This window comes from Rattus norvegicus, chromosome 1 (assembly GCF_036323735.1).
Source record: "Rattus norvegicus strain BN/NHsdMcwi chromosome 1, GRCr8, whole genome shotgun sequence".
Taxonomy (NCBI): Eukaryota; Metazoa; Chordata; class Mammalia; order Rodentia; family Muridae; genus Rattus; species Rattus norvegicus.
Window position 1 is genome coordinate 215,066,317 of NC_086019.1, and position 16,373 is coordinate 215,082,689.

The 16,373-nt window shown below is 44.8% G+C and overlaps 1 protein-coding gene across 3 annotated transcripts; it reads left to right on the forward strand.

The window, feature by feature from the left end:
- The first annotated feature begins 215 nt into the window (after positions 1–215).
- Stx5 (syntaxin 5) lies at positions 216–16,369 on the forward strand. 3 transcript variants are annotated; one of them, NM_031704.2, is made up of 11 exons: positions 216–333; positions 1,001–1,244; positions 1,612–1,682; positions 1,796–1,851; positions 2,056–2,126; positions 8,275–8,391; positions 8,482–8,538; positions 8,634–8,715; positions 9,408–9,514; positions 9,648–9,769; positions 15,636–16,369. In NM_031704.2, exons 2-11 carry the CDS (start codon positions 1,020–1,022, stop codon positions 15,793–15,795), a joined length of 1,068 nt encoding a protein of 355 aa, NP_113892.2. In that variant the 5' UTR covers positions 216–333; positions 1,001–1,019; the 3' UTR covers positions 15,796–16,369. The 3 variants fall into 3 exon arrangements, with proteins under 3 accessions (NP_113892.2, XP_038945820.1, XP_006231059.1); XM_039089892.2 differs by lacking the exon at positions 216–333 and adding an exon at positions 457–868; XM_006230997.4 differs by lacking the exon at positions 216–333 and having other exon boundaries at positions 457–1,244.
- The last annotated feature ends 4 nt before the right edge of the window (positions 16,370–16,373 follow it).

Consider the following 16,373-nt stretch of genomic DNA (forward strand, 5'->3'; position numbering starts at 1 on the left):
CCCACTGAGCTAAATCCCCAACCCCCCAGCCTCAGAGTCTTTAAGGCTCCTGTAGCCCAGCCCCTCGAGATCTGTTCTGCTCTTTAGGGGCGGGGCCGCAGCGGCAGTCTAACCAATAAGAGAGCGGAGTCGAGTTTGCATGAGCAGGGGTGTGTTCCTTCTGTCACTGGGCTAAAAAAGAGGCGTGGCGCAGTAGCCACGTCACGGGGTTAGGGGTACGTGTAGGTGACGTGGCGGCTCCAGTTCTTTGGTCCGGCTTCCACTGCTTACAAGTCCGGCGAGGAGGCGGCAACGACCTGAGGAGAGTAGCGGTGGCGGTAGGCAACAGAAGAGGTAGGGTTTCGCTCCAGTAGGAGTCCAGCCTCGGTCGGTCGGCTCAGTTCGGGGCAGCAGCTTGACTGGGGGGGAAGGGAGCCAGGGGCAAGTCCTGCTGGCGGCTCCGCGAAGCGAATATCCCGGTGTCCAATCAGGAAAGGTCTTGTTGAGAAAAACTTCGGCCCTGTCCAATCAGTGGCTGTAGTCTTCCAACAGGCGGAACTTTGACGGAGGTGGGACTTCCTGTTTCAAATAAACACTTAAGAGGTTTTTTTCCCCCCCTCCGCCCTCTGGAGTGTGCCCACCTCTGGAGGTCCGTTGCCGTTTTCTATGAAAGGGTGAAGGAAATCACGTATACCAGAAGGCACGATTAAGACCTGGGCCAACTGCAAAGGTCTGGCTGGAAGTTCAGGGCCGCAGGACCAGGCTGTGGCTGTTTTCTCGACTTTAGGGCTCCCGGCCGGTGTTCTTGTAGTCATCCAAGTTGGAAGGAGAATCTGAGGAGGCTTCGCCTTGGGCCTGGAGGAAGCTGACCATTCTCGCCGTGTCCCGGGTGCAGGATCTGCGGGTGGCCTTGGGCTCGAAAGTCTGTCAAATACGGGAAAGGGACTGAGGATTTGCTAGTTGAGGGTAAAGTTTGGGGAAACAGGCCGTTTGGAGAATGACATTCTCCTCTCCACAACAGTCCGAGGTTATGCGACTCGATGATCCCGCGGAAACGCTACGGATCTAAGAACACGGATCAGGGTGTCTACCTGGGTCTCTCAAAGACACAGGTTCTGTCCCCTGCAACTGCTATCAATAGCAGCAGTGACATCGCTCCTTTGCCCACCCCGGTGGCCCTGGTCCCCTCCCCTCCCGACACTATGTCCTGCCGGGATCGGACCCAGGAGTTCCTGTCTGCCTGCAAGTCGCTGCAGAGCCGTCAGGTAAGGACCTGGAGTGGAAAGACCGGCGTGAGCCCATTTAGTTAATGCTTAGGTTTTGTTTGCTAGTTGTCTAAACTTGCTTAACAATTCTTAAGTAGTCGAATCTTACCAATAGGAGAGGAAGAATTGTCTTCAGGAGAAATTGAGAATACTTTAAGTAACTTGTCCTAAATACCACAAACCTAATCCTAATGTAGGATTCAAGCCTGCATCTAATTGTTTTCTTAGCTACAAACCACTGATAAATTTAGATTGTCTGACACCAGCAGCACTAGAGTGTTTAGTGGTTTATGTGAGGGAGCAGTGAAAAGCTGAGCATAAATAGCGAAGGGAATTAGAGTAGCAACTTTTTGATACTCCTTTTCAGAATGGAATCCAAACAAATAAACCAGCTCTGCACGCTACCCGGCAGTGCAGCGAGTTTACCCTCATGGCCAGGTGAGTTAAGAGGGGCTTTGTGGTGGGGTGACACAGTGTTTTAAGAAGTAGATCTGCCTGGGATTGGCTGAATGGAATTGGTCCACAACTTTCTCACTGATGATCATTTGCAGGCGCATTGGGAAAGATCTCAGCAATACATTTGCCAAGCTGGAGAAGCTAACAATCCGTGAGTGTTTGGGAGGCCTTTCCTAGGTGGGACGGTGAAACATAGTACTAGGAGGTGAGGCTCATGGAGGTTTTGTTTTATTTTTTCCTACGGTGCTGGGGATTTCTACCTTAAGGCAAGTGTCTCTATTACGGAACTGCTATCCTAGCTCTGTGAGCCTTGCTATTACCCTCACATGTTGTAATGTTTCATCCGTCTCTGCAGTGGCAAAGCGCAAGTCCCTCTTTGATGATAAAGCAGTAGAAATTGAGGAACTAACATACATCATCAAACAGGTGAGCCGCTAGCCATCAGGAGAGCCCAGCATTCTAATTAGATTACTTCCATCATTTTCCATCGCCATGAATCCCCAGGGTAAGTATCTAGACCCGTGTCCAAACACCCTGCTCCTCCATTGAGTCAGTAGACACTTAGGATCGTCTAGTGTTTATAAAGCACTGTTCTAGATGCTGGTGAGAGAACTGTGAAGCAAGATGATTGTCTTCAAAGGCTCGTTTTCCTTGCGAGTTACCTGGCATCAAAAGCCTTGGCTTAAAATGAGTAGGTGTTAGCATAGAAAAGGTTTACAAAGTGATGAATGAAGCAGGATTCTGGGACGGTTGACCAAGTATGTGAAATCTGAGCTGGGAGGTAGGTTGGGGAGGCTATATGCAGCAGTTCAACCAGGTGGTGCCTATGTCTTTAGTCTCAGCCCTCAGGAAGCAGAGGCAGGCAGACCTCTGTAGTGAGGAGAATGTTTTTGTTGTATTCACAGGTGTAGGTCTGTGGGGCTGCTTCGAACTTGGCCAGCTGCAGATAGTCTATGATTGTGTGATGTTTGGAATTCTGGGAATTGTTCACAGGGTATATAAATGCTAGAAGCCCCCTCACCCCCAAGAGGTAGGGTTGGTGGTTATTTCAAGGGGAGTTAGTAGTCATGCTCAAAGAAGAACTAAGAAAGAAACTAGATTCACCGACCTCTATCTCTTTTCTCTTCCCCTTCTTTCTCTCCTATTTAGTTGATAGGGGAGCACAGAGTGTGTATATGTTGTGGGGTGGGTGAGGAAGAGTGGGAAAAGGAGGTCCACAAAGTAGCAAAGGCACGATACAGATCTCTGAGTTTGAGGCCAACCTGGTCTACATAGTGAAGTTCCAGGACAGGGTTGCAGAGAAATTTTCCCAAACAAACAAAGCGAAGGGAAGGTTCAAGTATCGGGTGTTACGTTCTCTGTGATTACCTATGTTTGTTTCTTCCCTCCATCCCTTCTACTTTTTCAAAAAGAAGAAAAGTAGTGGGAACAAAAGGTGCACAGATGCCCCGGGAGCAGCTGCTTTGCTTCAGTTTTGAGACTGTCTACATAAATAGCCCAGGCCCGTGTTTTTGTATGTTTTAAGACCTGTTTCCCTACGTATCCATGGCTATCCGGGAACTTCATTTGTAGACCAGATTAGCCTCAAAGCCAGAGCTGTGCCTGCCTCTACTTCCAGAGCACTGAGATTAAAGGCAAATGCTACCATGCATAGCTCCATCCTGGTGTTTTTGATTCTCCTACTTCAGCATCCGAAACACAGGGATTATACCATGTGTCACCAGGATCTTCCTTTCTGCTTGGTCACATGTACATTAGAAATGCTGATAATAGTGTCTGGCCTGACCTGACTGTTGGTTACCGACATGAGTGACTGGCAAGAAGTTGGTTGTTAACTGAGTGGCTAGTTGTAAAGAGCATTGTGGGCTTTGACTGGTCTGCGGGGCACAGAGTTTGGTCTGGAATGTGGATGGGACGGGCTAGAGGCTAAAAAGGCAGCTTGTGTGGCTCTAGTACAAATATGCTGGTCTTCCAAGCAGGCCCCATTTAAGGTGTGCCGTGGTGATAGAAGAGAATATTAGATTACTACTGGGATATTACCACTTACCACTTAAAAACTATCCCACTGCATTCTGAAGAACTTGAAGTGGCTTTGTCACCCACTTAGGTTGTGACCTTGTGTGAACTCCTAATTTCTGAGTTGCCATTGTCTTATCAGTAAGGCAGATCTTGTGAGGATCTTTTGTTTGTTTCTGTCAATCCATGACACTGACTTTTTCAAGGCCAAGACTACTGGTTTGGCTGAAGACGTGATATTTGAGCTATGTTTGAATAGTGAGAAAAAGTAATTCATCTGAATACATGCATTTCAAAAAGTGGGAATGCCCATTTCGAAAGTGGGCATAGCCAGAGGAAAGGCCTCAAGTGTGGGCAGCGTGCAACGGGTTAGGAAAGCCCAGGAGCAGAATACGGTGGAAGTAGGCAGTGGCCAGACGGGTCCTGTATAAAGCAGCTTAGGCATTTAGGTGTTGCAGTAAAATAGAGATTTCTTTTATCCGAGCTAGTGCTGGCACCGTAGGGCCACATGGCATCTGCTCTGATATTTTCATTTCTGTTAGTAAAGTGTCTCACCTGCTAAGCGCCATCCCATCTCACACTGCCGATGGCTACTTTCTCAGCCCCACAGCAATCTCTACCCATCTCTACCCAAGGCGGGCCGCTGCCACACCAGTTTCATACAGAGACCACCTATCTCTCTACTCTCTCTTTTTTTTTTTTTTTTTTTTGGTTCTTTTTTTCGGAGCTGGGGACCGAACCCAGGGCCTTGTGCTTCCTAGGTAAGCGCTCTACCACTGAGCTAAATCCCCAGCCCCTCTCTCTACTCTCTTACTGTGGACTCAGTTAAGTCGCCACATGAAAGAACATACCACACAATAGCCTCTGATCCAATTGCTAAGATATAATTTGCCCATCTGGACATACAAGATCCTGTACACACCCATCCCTTAAAAATGGTCATAACAACCTGTATCTATGGGCAGAGAAGAATCTTAACATCTGCCGCCATGTTCTCCCAGCTCCTTCTCTTTCTGGCTCCGGCTCCTTATCTCCTTTCTAAAACTTTTCTCCATCCTTCCTTCTCGTCCAATGACAGGCCTCGTTCTATCCTGTACCTGTCTTCCCGCATAAAGACATCAACTTACATTTAGGTTGTATTCTAAATTGTGTGATAAACTCTTGATTTTTTTTTAAAGATTTATTTATTTTATGTGAGTACACTGTCACTGTCTTTAGCCACACCAGAAGAGGCCATCAGATCTCATTACAGATGGTTGTGAGCCACCATGTGGTTGCTGGGATTTGAACTCAGGACCTCCGGAAGAGCAGTCAGTGCTCTTAACCACTGAGCCATCTCTCCAGCTCTAAGCTCTTGACTTTCAAGCAGAGTGATGACAGTACCCTGGTTTTGGTTTTGAGGATCACACTGGGCATTATTTAGGCAGCAGATCTTAGAAAAGCAGACTAGACAGAGGGTAGTCACTTAGGAGGCTCTTGGAGATGTTTTGAGAGTAAACAAGGTGGTTAGGGTACATGAGGTACAAAAGGACATGGTATGGACAGATTTAGAATATATACTGGAAGACAAGGCCAAAAATGACTATGACGAAAAGGAGAATTTTGAGGTGCGGGTTTGTTTGTTTTTGAGACAGGGTCTTGCAATATAGACCAGGCTTGCCCTGCATTCATGCTTCTGCTTCCCAAGTGTTGAGATTAAAGGTATGCATCACCACATCTGCTTAAAAACATTTTTTAAAAATATGTATGAGTGTTTTGTGTATCTGTTTGTACCACATGTGTGCCTGATGCTTGTGAGACCAGAAAAGGGCATTGGGTACCCTAGAACTACAGTAGCAGTTAGTTTTGAACTACCATATAGTTGTTGATAGTAAACCTGTGTCTTCTACAAGAGTAATAAGTGCCAGATCTCCAGCCTCTTTGTTTGTATTTTAAGGGAGGGTCTCTGTGCCTGAGAGATGGCTCAGCAGTTAAGAGCACTGGCTGTTCTTCCAGAGGTCCTGAGTTTAATTCCCAGCACCCACATGGCAGCTCACAACTGCCTGTAATTCCAAGTGTAAGGGATCCGGTATCCTTACATAGACATGCATACAGGCAAAACATCAATTCACATAAAAATAAATCTTTAAAACAAAGTAGAGTCTCACTCAGTATAGACTAGCTTACACTAAAACAGTCTGCCTGCCGTAGGTGGTGTTTAAGTGTAAGCCACCGTGACTAACTAGGCATCTTTCACCAGACGGTGCAGTCACTAAAATGGAGAAAGCAGCAAAGGAGCTGTGACCTGGAGATAATAGATGAAGAGTTAAGTAGAAGAGGGTTTTTTTTTTTTTTTTTTGTTTTGTTTTTTTGGTTCTTTTTTTTGGAGTTGGGGACCAGACCCAGGGCCTTGCGCTTCCTAGGCAAGCGCTCTACCACTGAGCTAAATCCCCAACCCCGAAGAGGGGGTTTTAAATGCAAAAGCTTAAATGGTAAATACAGAAAAAGCAGTCAATGGGCTTTGTTTGGGTGCAAGGAAAGAAAGCCAGGGCCTGCATTTGCTGCCCTATACCCCAGACCTTTTACTATATTTGATACAGTACTGCGTATACAGTAAGTGCTTAATAGATTATCAGGAGATTTTACCTGTACAGCCATTATCATAGATTATAGTTTACAGTCTCATGTAGGTATGCTAAGGAGATAGTGAGAGATTAGAAGCTTTCATCTTGAGTTCCCGTGTGGGAATAGTACTTTTCTTAAGCTAGACCCCAAGGGAAGGAGCTATTATGGCATACAAACCTAGAAGTGCGTTTGGGTCAGAAACTCGAGGAAGGTAGACATGTCATCAGTGAAAGTAAGTCCAGGGTTCTGGAGAGGAGGGAGGTTTGGTGTACTTAGAAAGTCTATAGAGATGCTTAAATTTTATCTTAAGTATATTTCTCAGACTATTTAAAGAATTTTTAAAAAGATTTCTTTATTGTATATAAGTACACTGTAGCTGTCTTCAGACACACCAGAAGAAGGAATCAGCTTCCATTACAGATGGCTGTGAGCTACCATGTGGTTGCTGGGAATTGAACTCAGGACCTCAGGAAGAGCAGCCAGTGCTTATAACTGCTGAGCCATCTCTCCAGCCCCACTATTTAAAAATGTTTAAGTTATATTTGTTTTCGTGGGTGGTGCCTAAGAGTCATGGCATGCATGTGGAGTTGTGGGTTCCTGGGGTTGAATTGAGGTTTTGAGCCATGGGAACAAGCTTCTTTTTCTGCTGAGCCATCTTGCTGGCCATTATACTCCCTGAAGAAGAAGAAGAAGAGAGGAGGAGGAGGAGGAGGAGGAGGAGGAGGAGGAGGAGGAGGAGGAGGAGGAGGAGGAGGAGGAGGAGGAGGAGGAGGAAGAGGAGGAGGAGGAGGAGGAGGAGGAGGGAGGAGGAGGAGGAGGAGGAGGAGGAGGAGGAGGAGGAGGAGGAGGAGGAGGAGGAGGAGGAGGAGGGATTTATTTATTTATAATGTATAAAAGATTCTGTCTGCATGTATACCTGCAGGCCAGAAGAGGGCACCAGATCTCATTATAGATAGTTGTGAGCCACCATGTGGCTGCTGGGATCTCAGGACCTCTGGAAGAGCAGACAGTGCTCTTAACCCCTGAGCCATTGCTCCAGCTCTTATACTATTTTTTTTTTTTAAGATTTATTTATTGTATGTATGTGAGTACATTGTCGCTGTCTTCAGACACACCAGAAGAGGGCATCGGATCCCATTACAGATGGTTGTGAACCACCATGTGGTTGCTGGGATTTGAACTCAGGACCTCTGGAAGAGCAGCCAGTGCTCTTAACCGCTGAGCCATCTCTCCAGCCCCATACTATTTTTTTTTTAAGATTTATTTATTTTAATGTATGTGAGTACACTGTCACTCTCTTCAGACACACCAGAAGAGGGCATCAGTTCTCATTACAGATGGTTGTGAGCTACCATGTGGTTGCTGGAATCTCAGGACCTCTGGAAGAACAGACAGTGCTTTTAACCTCTGAGCCATCTCTCCAGCCCCTCGACTCATGATTCTTGATGACTTCCATTCTGGTACTTTCCTGGGTCATAGTATATCAAGACAGGTTTTTTTTTTTTGCCCTCATGGGAGAACAGAATGCAGGTGACACATAGGCTGTGATAGGAAGTCACTGTATATTTGAAGAAATAAGTCATAGCTAATCTTTTGCAATATTAGAAATTCTGTGTAAAGATTTGCTGTTTTGTCTTTTCCTGAGTAATATTCAGGTACTCAGTCAGCATCTTTTGTAGGTACAAAGCTTTGCCTGTGAAAGGGCTCTGTGGCCTTATGGGTAGAGCAGAAAGGTAGTGGGCAGACAAATCGTTCATTTACAAATGCTGAATCCAGTTTCCCTCTTCTGACTTTCCTCTGTAAGGAATGAACAGAGCCTGAACATCCTAGTGCCACCTTCTAACCTGACTAGACACTCACACCACTAGTGGGTTTTCTCTGTCTTCCCTGCCGGAGACAGCCATAGTTGCGGCAGTGACTGAAGACTGCTTAATGCTCTTCTGGTCTCTTCCAGGACATCAATAGCCTCAACAAACAAATTGCTCAGCTTCAAGATTTTGTGAGGGCCAAGGGCAGCCAGAGTGGCCGGCATCTGCAGACCCATTCCAACACCATTGTAGTTTCATTGCAGGTGGGACTTTGGGGATAGGGGGAGGGAGGAGAGGGAGGGAACGAACAGAAAGTATCTTCTTTGAATAACCCAATTGTCCTTGCCTTTTAGTCAAAACTGGCTTCCATGTCCAATGACTTCAAGTCTGTTTTGGAAGTGAGGACTGAAGTAAGTGGGATTTGTAGGTGGGTAGCACTCTGGTTTGGGGCCGACCTCCTTACTGTCCAGAGACTCAGGATCTTTTTGTTTCTTCACAACATCAGAATCTGAAACAGCAGAGGAACCGTCGGGAACAGTTCTCCAGGGCGCCAGTGTCGGCACTGCCTCTGGCCCCCAACAACCTTGGTAAGTCAGAAGTACTGTGGGAAGCCTAGGGCTAAGTTCTTCTGGGTTTAGTAGCATCCTGTAAACTTTAGAGTGTAAACACAGCAGTAGAGTAGGAGATTGGAATGGCCAGAATGGTACTGTACATTTTATCAGAAAAATGACAGTGTCGACTTTCTGTACTTAGTCACATTCTCTCATTTAATTTTCACAACCATCCTTTGGAAAAGCAACTATTGTTAGTTCCATTTTACAGATGAGGAAACTGAGACTCAGATCAAATAATCCATTCAGAGCTGGATTTAAATCTAGTGCCAGTGGATTTTCAATGTGTTTTTATTTTTAAAGCTAGTGCCTCATGTAGCTTGGGCTGGCCTCTAGCTTGTTAGCTGAGGACTGAACTGCCTCTGCCTCCCTATTGCTAGTATAGAAGGCATGCACCACCATGCTAAGCTTGAATTGCACTTGTGTGCTCTGTGTGTGTGTGTGTGTGTGTGTGTGTGTGTGTGTGTGTGTGAGAGAGAGAGAGAGAGAGAGAGATAGACAGACAGACAGACAGACAGGGTCTCTCTATGTTATCATGGCTGGCAGATTGGATTGGCTTCAAACTCAATAGAGATCCTCTTGCCTCAGCCTCAGGAATACTGTGATTAAAGGTGTGTGCCAACTGCTTTTAACCATTAAAATATACCATGTCCTGTTTTCCTTTCCAGGAGGTGGTCCCATAGTTCTGGGAGGAGAGTCCCGAGCCTCCAGGGACGTGGCCATCGACATGATGGACCCTAGAACAAGCCAGCAGCTTCAGCTCATTGATGAGCAGGTACTCAAGCTCTGAAGTCCAGAGGACCAGTTTCTCTGTTGTCTTGTGTGCTCCCCATAGTGTTTGGAATGTGTCATGGTGAAAATGTCTTAAATACTTCAGCCCCAGTTCATGGTGCTTTCTTCTTCTGAAGGATTCCTACATCCAGAGTCGGGCAGACACCATGCAGAACATTGAGTCTACAATTGTTGAGCTGGGCTCCATTTTTCAACAATTGGCACACATGGTTAAAGAACAGGAGGAAACAATTCAGAGGTGAGACACTCACGACATACAGTGCAGCCTACTCTTCTCCATGCATTGATATCCTGAAGTCCCCAGGTGTCACAGCTTGGTGTTCTTTGGAAGAGTGGAGTGAATCCTGCCTACCCACCAGTCCTAATTCACCTGCTTCTACTCCCTGCTTCTATTCTACTCCTTCAGTAAGAACTTACTGAGGGGCTGGTGTGGTGATGCACGCATGCCTTTGATCCCAGCACTCTGGAGACAGAAACAGGCAGAACTCTGTAAGTTTGAGGCCAGCCTGGTCTACATAGGGAGTTCAGGGATAGCCAGTGGCCTTGTCGGGTAAAGGCATTTTCTGTACAAGCCTAGTAGCACGAGCTTGGCAACTGCAGCCAGGTAAAGGTGACAGTCCAGCACTGACCAGAACACGGCATCAGATCCCATTACAGATGGTTGTAAGCCACCATGTGGTTGCTGGGAATGGAACTCAGGACCTCTGGAAGAGCACAGTTAGAGCTTTTAACCCCTGAGCCATCTCTCCAGCCCATAAGTCTTAATTTTTAAAACTGGGTATTGTGGCATATGCCTTTAATCCTAGTATTCCAGAAGTAGAGTCAGACAGATCTGAAGGTTTATTGTTTTTGATTTAGTGTTTTTAGATTGTGTGTGTGTGTGTGTCTATCTGTCTGTCTGTCTGTCATCTATCTGTCTATCTATGTGTCTTAGTCTTATCTGCATTTGTGTGTATGGAACAGTGTTTACGCATTGGTGTCCACAGAGCTCAAGAGAGGGCTCAGATTCCTGGGAACTAAAGTTAACAGATGATTGTGAAATGCCATGTGGGTACTAGGAATTGAACCCAGGTAGGTCGTCTGCAAAAGTAGCAAGTGCTCTTAATTTTAATTGCTAAGCTATCTCTCCAATACTGAGATGTCTTGAATTTGAGGCCAGCCTGGTTTATATAGCAAGTTGCTATAATCAGGTCTACTGGTGAAGTCTTGTTTCAAAACAACCAACTAAACAAACATGTTTCCAGTGTTCTCTTCATTCTGTTGTCAGGCTCTCCTGTCTTGTCTCAGACTAGCTTTAAATTCACTTTATAAGAGTAGCCTGCCTAATCTCCTGCCTTTATCTCCCAAGTGTTAGATAATAGACAGGTGACACACCATCCTGTCAGTTTTTTAAAAAAATCACAATTTGGGAGCCAGGTAAGACCACCCTTAGCAATTAGTAAGCTCTTACTTCAAAAATTAAGAATAAATGATCTGGAGAGAGCTGGAGGAGATGGCTCGGTGGCGGAGAGTGCTTGTTGCACAAACGCAAGGGCCGGAGTTAAAATCCCAAGCACCCCACACAAAAGCTAGGTATGGCCTCAAATACTTGAAACCCCAGTGTGAGCAAAGGCAGGAGCTAAGACCAGTGACAGTGACAGCAGCTCACTGGATTTAAAATGTCAGCAGCAGAAAATGGCAGTGTTGTTAGTGATGTAGCAGCCTGAGAAGTATGTAGAGCCTGAGGGATATGGGTGCTTTGTTCAGGAAAGAATCTCAGGACGAAGCAGAAAGACAGTGAACCTGAGAAGGGGAACTGCAGTTCTTACCAAGGTCTGGTCATTATGTTGAAAACTGAGGTGTCAGCCAGCATCAGAATGAGGTGCAGGAGTTTCCTGATTGATGTCCTTTTTTTTTTTTTTTTTTTTAAAGATTTATTTATTTATTATATGTAAGTACACTGTAGCTGTCTTCAGACACACCAGAAGAGGGCATCGGATCTCTTTACAGATGGTTGTGAGCCACCATGTGGTTGCTGGGAATTGAACTCATGACCTCTGGAAGAGCAGTTGGGTGCTCTTAACCACTGAGCCATCTCTCCAGCCCCTTGATGTCCTTTTTATTTCCTGACTCTTCTGCCTTGTCAAGAGGAAAGGCCGCATGCCTTGCAGTTCTTGTAGTTTGAAGTTGTTTGCTGGCCTTGTCACTATTTACTATTCTTCAGAACAGAAAAGCTTGGTTCTCTAATATGTTATTTGGAAAAACCAAATACAGGCTTCAGTAGCTCTGCTCATATTACTTAGTATGGAATAGCTTGAAAGAAGATGCTGTGTAACTTGTATCTCATTAGGAAGCCTTTAATGTCAGACTGTCTTTATCTCAAGGAGTACAGTTATCAGATATAGTCTTCCACCCCAGGATCAATCCCAGGACATTGTACATGCTGGACAGTGTTCTACTACTCAGTTAAACACTCAGTCCCTGTTTTTAGCTTTTTTCCCTCTTGAGGGAAAACCTCAAGCAAAGCTCAGCAGATAAGGTTGCTTGCTTTATATAAAGCCTGATGGCCTGAGTTTGATCCCTAGGACATACATAGTGACAGAGAACCAATTTCCACATGTTCTTTGACCTCCACATGAGGGCCATGGCACATGCATACTTATATATGTACACATAGACACACAAAATAAATGTAAAAAAAAATTTTAAAGCTCCATCTAGACAAAAGTTACATATACTTGATTATGAAGGCTTTTCCAGTCTGTTCTGTAGTCCTGGCATGGAACTCTTGAGTATGAGTGACTGACTCCTGCCTTCCAAATACTGAGATTAAAAGCCCTGTACCACCATCCTTGCCTGGCCTTATTTGTGACTTTTTTTTTTTTTTTTAAAGATTCATTTATTTTATATGCGAGTACACTGTAGCTGTCAGACACACCAGAAGAGGGCATCGGATTCCATTACAGATGGTTGTGAGCCACCATGTGGTTGCTGGGAATTAAACTGGAAGAGCAGTCAGTGCTCTTAACCACTGAGCCATCTCTCCAGCCCTTTTTTTTTTTTTTTTCTCTTAAAGACAGGGTTTCTCTGTGTAGCCTTGGCTGTCCTGGAACTCTCTCTCTGTAGGCCAGGCTGGCCTTAAACTCTTGACACTTTAACTGAAAAAGGATTTTTTTTTTCCCACCAGTCATGGTGGCACATTACCTTCAATACCAGAAGTTGAAGACAGGTTATCTCTGTGTGTTCCAAGCCAGCCAGGCATAGTAAGTTCCAGGTCAGCCAAGGATACACAGTAGGACCTAGTCTCAGAAAAATAAAAGACAGCCAGCAGAATTAGTGTTGTCTGCGGTGTGTTGGTGCATAAGTAACACAGCAGCTGTGGGGATGTTTCTCTCCTACCATATGCCATATGGCTCCCAGGGGTCTCAGTCAGACAAGTACCCTACTTGCTGTGCCGTCTTCCCCAGCTCCTCTGTAATCTTTTATATACCAGGTTGCATTTATCAGGTTTATCTATTTTTGTTAAGCAAAGCTATTTATAATTGCCATAGTGAGCTTTATTCATTGTGAGATAACAAATGTATTCACAGGGATGGAGTGATGGCTCGGCGGTTAAGAGCACTGACTGCTCTTCCAGAGGTCCTGAGTTCAATTCCCAGCAACCACATGGTGGCTCTCAGCCATCTGTAATGGGATCTGTAATGGGATCTGATGCCTTCTTCTAGTGTGTCTGAAGACAACTATAGTGTACTCATATACCTTAAATAATTCTTTAAAAAACAAAACCAAATTACTTCCACTAAAAAATGTAAAGGGCTGGGCCTGATAGCATATGACTTTAATTCCAAGCACTCAAAGGTGAGCCTCTGAGTTTGAGACCAGACCAGGTCTAGGCAATCAGTTCCAAGACCCAGAACTACACAGAACCATCTCAAACAACGAAACAAAGTAGTTATGGCCAAAAGCTATGAACCTGATACTTTGACCTCTCCAATGTAGAAAAAGAAAAAAACAAAAAACAAAAAAACTACAATTCAGGCTTCTGAATTTACGACACTGAGATGAACTCAGTCCTCATGTTTGTCTTCACAGGACCTTAATCTTGCAGCCCTTTGTCCAGCCCTTCCTCTCTATTTCTAGGCCCCACATAGGCCATACTCAGCCCCTATAGGGCTCTGTGTCACAGATCCATTTTTAAAAGTCAAGATGTATGGCATCATGCTTCACTTACTGATAGGGCTGGGTCTGAAATTTGTCCTTAGATGACTTTACCATTCACAGAGTAGAGTTATGTGAGCTCAAATGACTTTTATGTCAGTAGGCAATACAATCCTAGTGGACTGTCCTGCTTTATGTGTAGACTACCTTGTCTGAAACATCTTGTTACATAGGATGGTATTTGGGTTTTAAATTACTTTCAAGGCATGTGTGTTATGTTGTATGAGCATGTGTAGACCAGAGGAGGCATCAGATGTCCTCTTATAATTTTTTTTCTTTTTTTCTTTTTTCTTTTTTCTTTTTTTCGGAGCTGGGGACCGAACCCAGGGCCTTGCGCTTGCTAGGCAAGTGCTCTACCACTGAGCTAAATCCCCAACCCCCCCCCCCTTTTTTTTTAAATTATTTTTATCTAATTTTAAAAAAAATTTTGAGACAGGGTTTCTATGTGTAGCCCTGGAACTCACTCTGGAGACTGGACTGGCCTCAAAACTCAAATTAGCCTGCTTCTGCCTCCCAAGGGCTGGAATTAAAGATGTATGCCACCATGTCTGACTATTTTATTCTCCTTGAAATAGGGCCTCCCTTAGCCTAAAACTTGGCTTTTGTTGGTTTGGTTGGTTGGTTAGTTAGTTTGTTTGTTTTTTCAACCAGCAAAACCCAGCTCTTTTCTTTCTACACTTACTTGCTGTGCTCTGGTTATGGGCACAGTTAAGACTGTGGCCAGCGGGGTTGGGGATTTGGCTCAGTGGTAGAGCGCTTGCCTAGGAAGTGCAAGGTCCTGGGTTCGATCCCCAGCCCCGAAAAAAAAGAAAAAAGAAAAAAAAAAAAAAAAAAGACTGTGGCCAGCTTGCTCTGTGGGTGCTAGAATCCAAATTCAGGTCCTCTTGGTTGCCAAGTAAGCACTTTAATACTGAGTTATCTACCCAGCCACAATATTTGGGTTTTAGGACTATATATGTAGGGCTAGAGAGATGGCTCAGCCATTAAATGCTAGGCTCACAACCAAAAATAGAAGGGTTGTATATGTAGATTGGCTGGAAGTTTTGTTTGCCTCAGTGAGTTTTCAAAATTGTCCTTCCTCTGAGGAGTTGTTCCCCCAAGATAATGTTCCCTGGATGTAAGAGTTGTATTATTCTTTGAGTTCCTGTCTATATTAAGATGTTCCCATCACCCAACAAGGATTTTCTGACTATAATGGTTTGAACTTCTCTCCCCATTAATCACAATGCAATACATATTCATTATTGGAAAAAAAAAGCAGGAAATGTTTATGAGTAAAACTTACAGCATTTGGGGTACTCATATAGATTGGAGGCTCATTTAACTCACTGAAAATTAAAACCTCATGAGGAGCTGGAGAGATGGCTCAGTGATTAAGAGCACTGACTGCTCTTCCAGAGGTCCTGAGTTCAATTCCCAGCAACCACATGGTGGCTCTCAACCATCTGTAATGGGATCTCCTACCCTCTTCTGGTGTGGCTGAAGACAGTGACAGTGTACTCACATACATAAAATAAATAAGTCTTTAAATAAAAAAAAAAAACAGATAAATAAGAAATCTCATGAAAGGAGTAGGGTTTATATCATTTATCTCATTTTTTAGATGTGGAAAATAAGACTGGTTAAATAATTCAATCATAAGCTAATAACTGGCAGGACACTTTAAAGCTAGAATCAAACATGATCTACTACCCTCAAAAAACTTGATATGTGTGTGTGTGTGTGTGTGTGTATGTATGTATGTATGTATGTATGTATGTGTATACACACACACACACACACACAGTTAACGTAGTATCAAATACTTTTTACTTCTACATATTGTGATCAGCTTCCCATATCAATAAATGGATGTCTTTAACCTTCTTCAACCCAGTGTTCCTCTCTGTTTTATCTCCTGTTTCCAGGATTGACGAGAATGTGCTTGGAGCCCAGCTGGATGTTGAGGCCGCCCATTCAGAGATCCTCAAGTACTTCCAGTCAGTCACCTCCAATCGGTGGCTCATGGTCAAAATCTTCCTCATCCTCATTGTCTTCTTCATCATCTTTGTGGTCTTCCTTGCCTGAACCCTCCTCCCTCATTCTGAGCCACTCCATGGAGGGCCTGGAACCCTTCTGGAAGGACAGGTGGCCACTATTGCCACTGAGCCTGTGCAGGGTAGTTGGGAGAAAGGCCATTTCCTTGGAACTGCTAAGAATGGCCAGTGTCCCTGATTCCCCACCCTTGTCTCTGGCCACTCTGTCCTACCCTCAGGCCCATGAAACACACTGGTTCTGGATTTGGCCTCTGCTGTGAAGTGGCAGGGAACAGAAGCCAGCTAGGGCCAGTGGGGAGGTTGTCTCTACCATGAGATTTTTATAAACCCAGACCAGCCTCCCCTAAAGGTAACTGGCAGCAAGAGGAAACAATGCCCTTCCTTGCCTTCTGGAGAGTGAGGTGAGGAAGTAAAACTATCCCAGGGACCAACTTAATCATCTGGGTCATCTAGAACTTGACTGCCACCTTCTCCTCACCATGTGAGGTGGGGGGGGCTCTGAGCCCTACAGTTGCACAAACCTGACTTTGGCTACTGGTGACTCTCAATCTGCCAAACATGCTGCAGCCTGTTTCCTCCCAATTACAGCAAGACTGTCAGCCTCACTAG